Source organism: Calliphora vicina, chromosome 1 (assembly GCF_958450345.1).
Source record: "Calliphora vicina chromosome 1, idCalVici1.1, whole genome shotgun sequence".
NCBI lineage: Eukaryota > Metazoa > Arthropoda > Insecta > Diptera > Calliphoridae > Calliphora > Calliphora vicina.
Window position 1 is genome coordinate 138,613,177 of NC_088780.1, and position 12,445 is coordinate 138,625,621.

The 12,445-nt window shown below is 30.4% G+C and overlaps 1 protein-coding gene across 1 annotated transcript in view; it reads right to left on the bottom strand.

Moving 5' to 3' along the window:
• Positions 1–4,164: 4,164 nt before the first annotated feature.
• The window catches only part of LOC135953143 (nuclear transcription factor Y subunit beta-like), a 28,863-nt gene continuing 20,582 nt past the window's right edge, over positions 4,165–12,445 (bottom strand). Inside the window, exon 2 of the mRNA XM_065502850.1 lies at positions 4,165–4,247. Coding sequence (XP_065358922.1) covers positions 4,165–4,247 — 83 coding nt within the window. The remainder of the gene's footprint in view (positions 4,248–12,445) is intronic.

The following is a 12,445-nucleotide window of genomic DNA, read 5'->3' on the forward strand; positions in this document are numbered from 1 at the left end:
TAGAAATATGCTAAAATTTTCGAATCGTGAGAGGCGTTAGTTTTCTTTTAATTTCTTCACCAAACCAAATTGTTATCCTTTACAATCCGTTACATTTAAATAAAAACAATCATTGCAATAAATAAAATTTAATATGGTACGTCACGTAGGTTAGTGACAGATTTTTCTCTTATAGTAAAAAAATAAATATTTTAAATTAAATATGATTTATTCATATCATTTTAAAGGACATATATTTATCATTCCAACAAAATAAAACTTTATGTTGTACATCATATGGTTTTAAACTTATATGCAGTTACGTATGAACACTTATGTGGAAATTTAATTTTTTTTGTTTTAAATTTCAAGACCTTTTATCTTTGTACTGAAAAAAGTCTCGAGTCAAAACGTCTATGATTTGATAAACAGTTGCAACATATAATAACTTCGGTCAATTTCATTTAAATCGGAATCACAAATCCTACCGTTGTACGCTTTGGAATGGATCAGCCCAATGAGATAATTAATTAATTTTTATTCAACTACTTTCAAGTAGTAATGTTGATTACTTATTTATCCCACCATTCTTTTCGTATTTAATGTTACCATTGTTCTCAATTCTGGACAATGATTCATCTACATTACATAGTTTGTTGATTCTATAACATTCAATCATATTCCTGCATAAATATCCTTAACCGTTATTATTTAAAACACGTAAGAAAGTATAGTCGGTCAAGCCCGACCATATGATACCCTACACTAATCTAATTATGGACCAATTGACATAAAATTAGGTGGCATGACTTCTGTATTTTTGAAACCTATTTGTGTTGAATTTTATTTCAATACCAACATTTTTAAGAAGTGAGCATTATATGGGAGCTATGACTAATTATGGACCAATCGTTATAGCATTTAGTAACATGATTTTTGTATATATTTAAATTATTTGTATTGAATTTTATTGTTGATTTTCGGAAGTGGGTCTATGTGGCAGCTATGACTAATTGTGGACCGATCATCACAAAATTTTGTGAGGCGAGTTTGGCTCCCAACTATGGTGGTGTATGGTATAAATATCACCAGCTACAAAGAAAGGAGTGACTTTGTCTGACATGAATAATATTCTTTCTTAATTTTAAGTTTTCTGCCAGTTTCTTTTGCTCTTTTCTGAACCGATTTATTCTAACTCTACAAACAATGATAAACACAAAACTTCTCATATTTCCAAGCATTACTTAAAAAAATTAATGATAAAAAGTTTTAGAAATAAAGGGGAAAAAAGCATAAACAATAATAAAAGAACAACACCCACAACACTTGCTGCAAATTGCAACAAAGGATAAAATCCTTTGAAGTACAGTTTTATCAGCGAAATGAAATCATGGCATGAAGAGAATACATCCGTTAAGGAAATTGTCCACTAATGATAGTTTTTACTGTTTTTTAAACATGATATTTTTATTTGAGTTCTTCTACAACTTGTTCTCTTTTCATTTTGTTGTTGTTGAGTTTTTATTTAGCAATTTAACCGATTTAGAGACTTTTTTTAACTCTCAACTGTTAGCAACACCAAAAACAACAACAACGTTTCCTTTGTTTCATTAATGTGTACAATAGTTTGCAGCAACACCAGTATATGCCGATACCACCTACAGCTAAGCAGATGCCTGTGTGTCTGTGAAGATGTGTTTAGCCTTGTGGGAGGTCGACTTAATAGCACTAGACGCTACACTAATGGTCTTCAAGCTTAAAATCGACTTATCTTTTGCTAAAAACTAAAATAAAGCAAAACACCATACAATAAAGTGCCAATGGCTGGGAATTATTAGGATCTGCTCTAGTTTTTTAGACTGGTTTTTATTTAATTTGTTTTTGTTTTTTTTTTGTATTAACATGTTTACATCCTGTATGACGATTAAGTATTTCACAACAACGAGAAAAAAATTACAAAAACTTTCAAAGACTAATACGACTAAACTTTTTAACTTTATGTATTGTCCCTTTTTACGATTTCCTTTTTTCAAGGATTTTTTCTTTTCTCGTTTAGTTTTTGTTGTAGTGTTAAACAAAAGCTTTAGGTACTTGACTATACAACTTTGTGTATATAGTTAATGCTTTATTTTATACTACTTACGTTTTCCTTTTATTCTATGTCAGAGACATAGCGTCTAGTTGGTTGGTTGGTTGGCTGATTGTGAGTTGGGACAATGACAACAACTACTACAACAAATGAATTGAAATTTCATAGAAGAGAAAAAAAATTATTGTCTGTGATTTTATATGACAGCAAAATGACAAGCGACTAGTAGAATGACATTAAACATTAACACGTACAGACTTTAATGATGATAGACAGGACATACATACATACACACAGCTAACTCAATATTATTAGCTTTAAACTTTAACACACACACCCACTTAAGTACATACATTTATAGTTTATATGAAATGCTTTCTAATTTAGGAACTTGCAGGACTTCATTACAATGAACTTTGCTAATCATTAGCTATTTAAGTTATTTAAAGGTAAAAAATCAATTGATATAAGAGATGGAAATTAGGTATTTTTTGATTCAAAATATACCAATTAGATGCATTGGTTCAGTGTTCTTCCAAACTTCAGATAATATCTCAAGCTTGACAAGAATTGGCTAAATAGTTTATTTAGAGCTTTAAATAAGGATTTAAGTATTTCAAATCAGTCAGTTCAAATCCAGAAAGCAAATTATTTTTGACGACTAGCAAACTCATGAAGGTAAAGGTAATTCTACAGCAACAACCAAATTTTGCAACTACTTGACCAGACTGCGGCCAATAGATGAATTTATTAGTAACTAAAATAGGATCTTTAGAAACCGTAATAATGGCTCTATTATCTATAAAAGAGTTCGGAATTATCAGCAATTTTTAACCAAAACAGTTATTTAAATTTCGTGAAAACAGTAATAGAATTAAAAAAAAAAACTACACCACTACGGTGGTGTAGGGTATAATAAATATATTTCTGTTTATTTGTTTGTTCGATCATCTCTAGATTTAAATTCTATGTTCCTCTGTATCTGGAAGGAATAATAGGGTAATTCTTATTTTGAAATTTCAAGTGGGCGTGGCACCTCTCATACAAAGTAAATAGTTATAATGGAATATATGGTGAACTATAATTGTGAATGCCGCAAAACTTCGCAGGATATACTATCTTTGAGCGTAGCTTGGTTGAAAAAGGATGTGATTGGATAAATGGGCTTGGCACCACTTTGAGTTTGGCTAAAAATGCTCGGGATTGGATTGGTGGACGTGGCACCTGCTTCCAATAATCACTTTATCGTGTTTAAATCTCCTCAAACTTTTGGTATACACAAACATTTCAACATAAATAATTCTCATATAGACATACATAAATCACACGACCTAATTTCATTGTTATCGGGTCCATAATTGGTCATAGCTCCCATATAAGGCCCACTTCCGAAAATCAGTCACGAATACAAATTATTAAAATTTTAAAAGAAAAATGTTTTTGCTCATTTACGTAGTGTAGGGTATTATATGGTTAGTTGAGTGTCCCTTAGAATTAAATTTTTTGAATTGTTGAAACGGTACCCCCTGAAAACTTTCGTAATGCTACGGTTTTGATGAAACTTAAGAAAAATATAACATGAAGTCTAGTATTTACAATAACAGTACAAAAATGGAAAAAAACCCTTAAGAGCACTTGGGGTTTAAATGACCCAGAACTTTTAAAATCAGGAAAAACACAGTCATTTTAACCCCAAGTACTCTTAAGTGTTAATTTCCATTTTTGTACTGTTATAAAAAGCTTACAATTTTTTTGGTGGTATTTTCGGTCATTACGAAAGTTTTCAGGGGGTACGGTGTCAACATTTCAAAAAATTTAATTCTAAAGGATACTCTAATGATCAGGCTTGACTGACCATAATCTTTAAAGTCCGCATTCAAATCTTTTACTTAATAATACCTCCTTTATGTCCACGGGAAATGTTATTAAAATCGTACTATTTGTTTAAAAATTACAGATGTATTTCCAGTTTTTTCGATGTGTGACCTTTCTCAGTTAAGAAACCACACCTATTATAAAATGTAAGGAACCCAAACAATGGTGACAAAGGCTAACATGAAGGCACACAAACAAAGTCAGAAAATCATGCCAGGAACTCAGGCATATTGCAACAAAACATGTAAGTTGCCATGCTGCTGTGTTATACAATAAATGTATTTGCAATCTTTATACAAACTCACTGAAATTATTGCAATTTAATACAAATTTAATTTTGAAAATAAAACATTCATCATCCATTTTCCACAATATGATTATGCTTCAATTCAATTTTATTATTATTTTAAATACAATTCAATGCACTCACAGAAACTCATTCACATACAAAATAAAAATCCATGTCCTTTTATCCTTCTTTAGCATTTGCAGCAAAAAAGAAAATAAATATGTATATAAAAAAAATAAAACAACAAAAAAATTATTGAACTGTGACCCGTTATAATAATAACTATAATAAATCTTTATATATACATAAACACTATATATTTTATGAATGGTATAGACAATATATCGATATACTGCAGAAAAGTGATAATAACAATTTATTACAAAAATATATATATGTATGTAAGTGTCATTGTTGCTCTCTTTTTATAAAGAGCAGCAAGCAGCAATGACAAACAAAATTGAAGAGGCAAAAAGAAAAAAAAAATCAGCAAACATGGTTGGTATAAATCGGAAAAAACCGCTACACGTATTTTTTTGTGTGACTGTGTAACTATAAAGAGACGATTTATAAAAATAAAAACCCTGTTACTTCAACTTCAATAAAGTGAAATGAAATGGCAGCAACAGCACATTATTGTAGTGGAAAGTATCAACAGCAAAATAATGCAAACAAGGATAAAAACAAAATCTGAAGAAAACACCAGCAAACAAAGACATGAAGTAAGCAAGGATTTGAGGGAAAGAGAACGGAGCAAAATCAAACACATACTCCTATGTATAATAAAAATGAACAATGACAGGTTAATAGCAAATAAATGAAAGATTTTTCACACACAAACACAGGGAACAAGACTGAAAGACCACTATATGAACAACATGCATGAAAGGATTCGTGTAACAACAAACATGAGACAAATTCATAAATATTATGCAGACACTCGAACATAGACACACACATGATACACAAATATCCTTATGGCCTAACAATTGATATATGGTTTCACTTAAAGCTCAAAATAAAACACCAAAAGGAATATAAAAACATAAATAGAGAAACAGAGAAACACAACTAAAAACAACAAATCAAAAAAAAAATCTTAAACATCAGCCAGTCTTTACTAACAAACTCTATGCATGTAGTTATGAATCACGAACAATTGAAAATGAGAAAATTTAAAAAAAGTAAGTAACCATAACAACGCCAACACTAACATGGTCAATGCTGCTAAAGGAAAGAAAAATTCACAGGCCGGATATATGGAATAAAGAAAACTATATGGCTGCAATCATCTGTAAATTAAACATTCAAAATTGTTCGCTACCAATGGCTGAAAAATGCGGTAATAATGAAATGGCAGCAGTTCAAAAAAAAAATAGAAAGGAATGAGAATTTTGTTATATAAAGCGGTATTTTTAATACATAAACCGCCCCATATACAGGCTCTGAGGGGTAGTACTGAGTACCAAATTTTTCGTATCCAGATGGTTTGGACTTTAAAATTTCAAAAACTAAATGTGGATAAGGGAGGGGCTATATCTTTTTTGATGGTGGTTTTGTCATTCCGTTTGTAACACATCATAATATTGACGATCTATTTAAGACAATCTACCTATGACCGTACGTCTGTCCAAACGAAAGGTGCTAGCTGAAATTTACCACAAATACTCTATGTTAATAAGGTTTGCTTGGTATTGAAAATGAGCAATATCGGACTATGATTTCACCCCACCGAACTAGGTCTACAATGGATATATTGATGTATGCATCATGTATTATTGAATCATATTATTTGGGTACTACGGAATGATGATTTTAACATACAGACAGGCAGATGGATATGGCTATATCGACTCCGCATTCTATAACGATCCACAATACACATCCACGCAGAGAAAAAATATAGTTCTGCATGTTTACTGTAACCATTTCAATATTGTTAGAAGTTTTTTAACAATATTATATTCACAATTACTATTAACATGATTGCGGTACATGGCATAATATGGTTAATTTACGATTCACATGATTGTATCAACCATATACATAGTTAGAGAAAATAGGTATATGTTTGTGACAACCATATTTATTATGAATAATTTTATCATAATATTTTCTTCTCAGATTATGATATCCATAAGCCGAGAGCAACATAATATGGTAAGTCCTTCATCATATAAATGGTTGTCAGAAACATATACTTGTTTGTTGCTAAATTGATATGATATAAAGTTAATATTCACATGATTATCGCAATCATTTTATTATTGTAAATAAATATATATTTGTGTCAATCATGTTCATGATGAATGATTATATTATAATATATTGTTCTCAGATTATGGTAAATACTTTATCATAGAAATGGTTGTAACAAACATATATTTATTTACAACAATCATATATTTGATTGCTATAATCATGTGAATCGTAACTTTAACATTTTATGGTTACCTCAATTAAATTAATAATTACAATAACCATAATATTTTTCAAAAACTTTTAAAATGTTGACATGATTACATATCATTTATACATTTCACCACCAATCCTGTTAAGCAACTTTTTCTACAGCTCAAAAGACATTTGTATATTTACACTTTGTGTTCAAGCAGATATGCTTGGCAAATGTTTTCCAAATTGGACCATGAAAGCAGTGTCTAAAAGTTTCATTAAGGAAAGCAACAGAATATATTTTTATCATTTTAAGTTAATTAATATCATGTTCTTGTAAAAATTCTTTAATTTGACAAAAAAAAAACAAAATACTTTAAATTAAGCTTTTTAATTGTTATAAAGAAAAATCTTAAATTTAAATCACGTCCTTGTCAGGCCCACATACCATATAATGTATGGTCACTGCTGATAATTGACTAAAAGACAACCATGAACGACCATCATGACTACCAGCAAAACATATAGAAATATATGCAATAAGGATGTGAATAAATTGGAGGCAGCAAAACGAAGAAGGAACAACAACAAAAAAGAGAAAAAATAAAAGCTGAACTTAATGGCGACAATAATGATAATGACGGCAAAACTGCACAAATAAACAAACGAAACGCATGAAACACATGATGTTGTTGGGCTGCTGATGATGGTCTTTTTGGCTAAAAGAATGAATGAATGTGTGTGCGCGCGTGTATAACAAAAAGCAGCAGCCACCAGAATAAAAACGACAATATAACAAACCAACAAGTACACAAACTCATATAGACTTTATAAAAATGTGCAGTAAACGAAAAAAAAAATGAGCAAAAGCTGGTATGATTAAATGCACTGGGCCCACCAACGCAATTCTATTATAATGCCAACTTTGCAATAGACTACATACATACGTATAAGAAAACAACAGCAACAACAATGACAATAACTACTATTACAAAAACAACTACCATCAAGAGCAGCAGCAGCATCAACATTATTAAGGACAACAAGCATGAACAAAAAAAACAAATCAAAACTTACAGAAACTACAGTCTGAAAAGTGTTTTAAAATTCTACTTTTTTATTCTTTCGAAGCGATGAACGAATCAAGCCAATATTGGATACTCTGTTCTAAAGTGAAGCGCATCCTACAGAGAGAAAATATAGTTGTGCCTGTTTACTGTAACAATTTCAATATTTTTAGAAGTTTTTTAACAACATTATAGGCACAGTAACTATTTACATGATTGTGGTAACCACAACATGGTTAATTTAAGATTCGCATGATTGTATCAATCATATATATTGTTACAGTAAACAAGTTTATTTTTGTGACAACTGTGATAATGTGATGGTCTCGCCCGATTTCAGCAGCTCATAATATATCCATTTTGGTCCAAACAAATACTGAGAATTACCACAGCTCAATGAATATTTGGCGTTGGTGTTGATTCGTTGGGTTGGCCATGCTTCACATACGATCTCTTACGCTTCTGGTTATGAATCCATATCTCATCGCAAGTAATGATTTGGTACAAAAAAAAGTTTTCTTTTATAGAGTTCAAGCACAATTTCGGACTCTCGGCTTCAATTCGTATGATACTCAATTTTTCTGCTTTTGAATGAATCCTGAAGCTTGCAAACGTTTTGTAATTACTGATTGAGTAGATTGAAAACAATCTTCATGCCTCCAATGGTTGGTCTTAAAACTTTTGTTGGCAGGACTGGGCGATATTTGTCTTCCGTGTCAAAAATCACATCTCTCGCACGTTGAAACCGATGGAACACATTCACCATAAACTTTGGTGAGCAATGGGTGTGCTTCAGCGGTACTTTTTTCAAATTAAAGAAGTAAAGCAAAACTTTCCTCATATGACGATTCTCTGGTATAAAATTTGATATTTTTTAAGCAAAAATAAACCTTTTTGTTTACACTACAATGTTCAATCACTAAATGAGACTAAGTGACAGCTATGTACCTTTCAAAATGGCATATACTTAAGTTATTAAAAACAAACCCCGCTTTCAAATACCGCATTTTTAAGTCATAGACCCAATAACATAGAATAAAGTGTATCAAAATCAGTTAGTAAAATAAAATGCTTTCTGTCTTACTCATTTCCCATGCACTTTTCATACTAACTTCCTGCCATCATATTATACAAGTACTCATACACAAACTTTAATATTTTTTTTTTTTTTAATTTCATACATACACATGAGCACATTCATTGCATATGTATGTATGTAAGTATATGCTTGCAACAAGGACTTAAATTTTATCGGAGACTATTACCCAGCATCGAAAAGAAAAACTATAGATTCTCCACTGAGCATGGCAACAAACAATAAAAAAAAGCACGACAAGAATTAAAAGACATTTAGTTACTAGAGAATGAACAAATAATGAAGAAGATTATTTTTTTAAACACACAGCAAAGAATAATGAATGGTAAATTAAAAAAAAAGCGAAAAAGGCAGAAAAAATATTTGCAGAAATGAGAAATAAAAGAACGATAAATTTAACCACATATTAGGGTTTATCGTATAAATCACTAAAAGCCATTTGAAGTTAAGATTAGAATTTATTTAAACAAATGGGTGGAGACAAAATGAAAAACACAAAGGCATTACATGCAACAAAAAAAAAATGTGGTATTTTTCATAACTTATGAAAAGGAAGGTAATTAAAGCAAAGGCGATAGAGAGCACCAAGGCAGATGAAAGTTATTTAATTGAAGCTTAGTAAGGGCTAGTAAAAATTGTGTTTTCTTAAATATTTCCTTAAAGGAAAAACATGTGTTTGATGTTAGAAAATGTAATTGAATTAAAACTCAACATGGTGATATGGCTAATGTAAATGAGTCCATAAAACGTCGACCGTCTAATGATAACTTATATCACTAACATGTTATGAAAAATTGTGCACTTATATAGATTGAGTGCCAGTTCTATAGTATTTGAATATTTCCTGTTTGATAATTAACATGAAAACAAATTAAAAACTAAAAAATTAACTTTTTAACACAACAATATACATATATTCGGCAACCTTACCCCACTACTATTTGTATCTATTTTCATATACTTAACCCTGTCAACACCCCTTAAATTTTCATACATTCAGTCAAATATCAACACAGCAAATTTTACAGAATAATCAATTAAATGTCTCGCTGAAATTTTACAATAAAGTTAGATAAATTCAGATATATCAGTAAATTATGGATGTTGATTTTTTAGTTTCAGTCTACAGTTTGTATTTCAGATGAGACTTTACGAAACTCTTAGATAACTTACAATCCATATTATCGTATAAAATTATCAGTTTTCAAAAATCTTTTCCAACCGGGACAAAACATCAGACAAGATTTAATTTTTTTTAATAATGATGTAGTTTACGAATGAGCAAATTAAATTATTTAAAACCATAGAGAAATACACATAGAGTAGAAACTAGAAAAAAACTCAAACATAAAATTACATGCATGAGTATTGTTTTTGTTTTCACATAGTTTTTGTTACTAATACATTCTCACCACTTAGGTTTTTGACAACTGAGTTAGGTCTTTGACATGAGAGTTTCCGATCTATGTGTATTTATCTATGTTTAAAACTACTATATTAGAGAAATATACATAGAGCGGAAACTCTGCTGTCAAATACCTAACTCAGTTGTCAAAAACCTAAGTGGTGGAATTTATTAGTAAAAAAAACTACATGAAAACAAAAACAACACTCGTATGTTTTATTATTTTGAGTAATTTTTTTTTGTTTAAGTTTTTTTCTAGTTTCTGCTCTATGCGTATTTCGCTATGACTACTACCATGATACAATAATTGTAGAAGGTAGAATCACTAGGGAGAGTTTTCAATATTTAGCCCTATAACGTCAAACTTTGATTTTGATTTTTTGCATATTTTCTTTTGTTTGACATTACAAGAATTGTATAATTGAGAATTTATTTTATACTGCGTGTACCTTATGTTGTTGTATAATGACTACTACCATAGCACAGAACTAGAGGCGCAGCTGAGAGTAAGCTGAGTTACTGTCTTTCAAATTTTATGTCTGAGAAAACATTAAAATACATTAATGTACATGTATTTTGTTGTTGCAAGACTTTTGACAACAGACTATGGTTTTTTGTCTCTCAATAATGTTTCTATGTATATTTTATTCTATGTCTACTGCCGTAATTCTTAGTCGATGCTATTAGACCGAAAAATTCTTACTATAGAATTATAGTATATAAATTCAAGTCAGTTTATACACTAGCTTTAAAATTAGAGGATTCTATGGTCTAAATAGGTCATTATGATCATTTGAGGTGCTCAACTTTCTTCGATTGGTATCCGCAAAACTTTCAATTCACAAGAATTTAAAAAGACTCTACTAAATGTGACCTTCTGATGAAGATTTTATACCGGATATGTGAACGTATTGTTTGGTCGATGGAAATGATTGCCATTTTACTATTTTTGAGCAGCATTGAATAGACTTGACAGCAAAAATATGTGGTCCATTTTGTTGGAAATTTCACTCACCAATTCGAATGTAATGGCTGGTTTCAATACTCATCATGTTTAAAAACTACTATAGTACTATCCTTGATGAGTGGAGACTTGAACTTAAGAACAATATTGAGAAAACAGTGTTGTACGGCCTAACCATGCTAGAGTATCTCTGCCAGAACATGCTGGAAATTGTCAGTAGATGGCGCCAGTGTATATAAATAGTGTTAGCGAGTTGCTCTGCCAGTTAGTTGATCGCAAGCATAGCATGAGTTAACATAAAACTGTATTACCAGAGTGGGTTTAAAAAGAGAGAGTAACTTTTAAACTGTTGTTGTGAAAATTTTTATAAATAAATAGTTGTTTTTAAAATATATCCCTTTTTAATTGGAATTTAAAAGAGTAGGGAAAAAGAGAAAATGAGCCTTCGTTTTTAAAAGGTAAGCATTATTTTTCTGCAACAAATTTACATGAGTTTGAAGAGACTGCAAAAAAAGTCACCATATCATATAGATTTTATACCAGAAATGTCATCAACGTTATGTTGTTTCAATGTGCCTCATATCATACTGCTAGTCCAACAAATAATCTATTGAAAGAAAATCTCAATACATAGTACATTCAATTCAATTTTTATGGGATTAAGTTGAAACGTCAGATAACCTCAGAAACGATATCGGTGTAATGCTGACAATTCAATGGCCTCAAACATGCTATCTTACTCATTTAAGGGAAATTTAATTCCACACTGTTGGTTTATGACAACAAGGGAACAATGTTACATATAAGCTCGGGAAAAATGTTGAACTGGAAATTCACAACATGCCAATCTAATGTTAAAGTGAAAAATTAAATACATTTGGGTTATTCACACGGTGTCCTATCAAGTCATATTGTCATAAAGTACTAAAGTTTTACAATAGTTTTAAAAAATTGTTGTTGTGCTTCAAAGAAAAATATCATAAAATAATAAGACCTTTTATACTGTGTTTATTGTTTTGTCATAACTAAACAGTGTAAATCTAAGTCGAAAGGGAAAAACTCTTCATCGAGACGGTGATAATATTTAGAAGTAGCCGCATTGAGACATATAAAAAAGTAAGAAAATGTTGTTTGTATACTTTAGCTGCCTGGCAGCCACCAAACGTATTTAACATAACCGCCGTCAGAAAAATTTGCCGGCTTAGTCACCGACAACAGCTGTTTATGTTTATGTACTTAAACAATTTATTTTGTCGCAAGAAATTTTTTAATATATTTTTTTAAAAA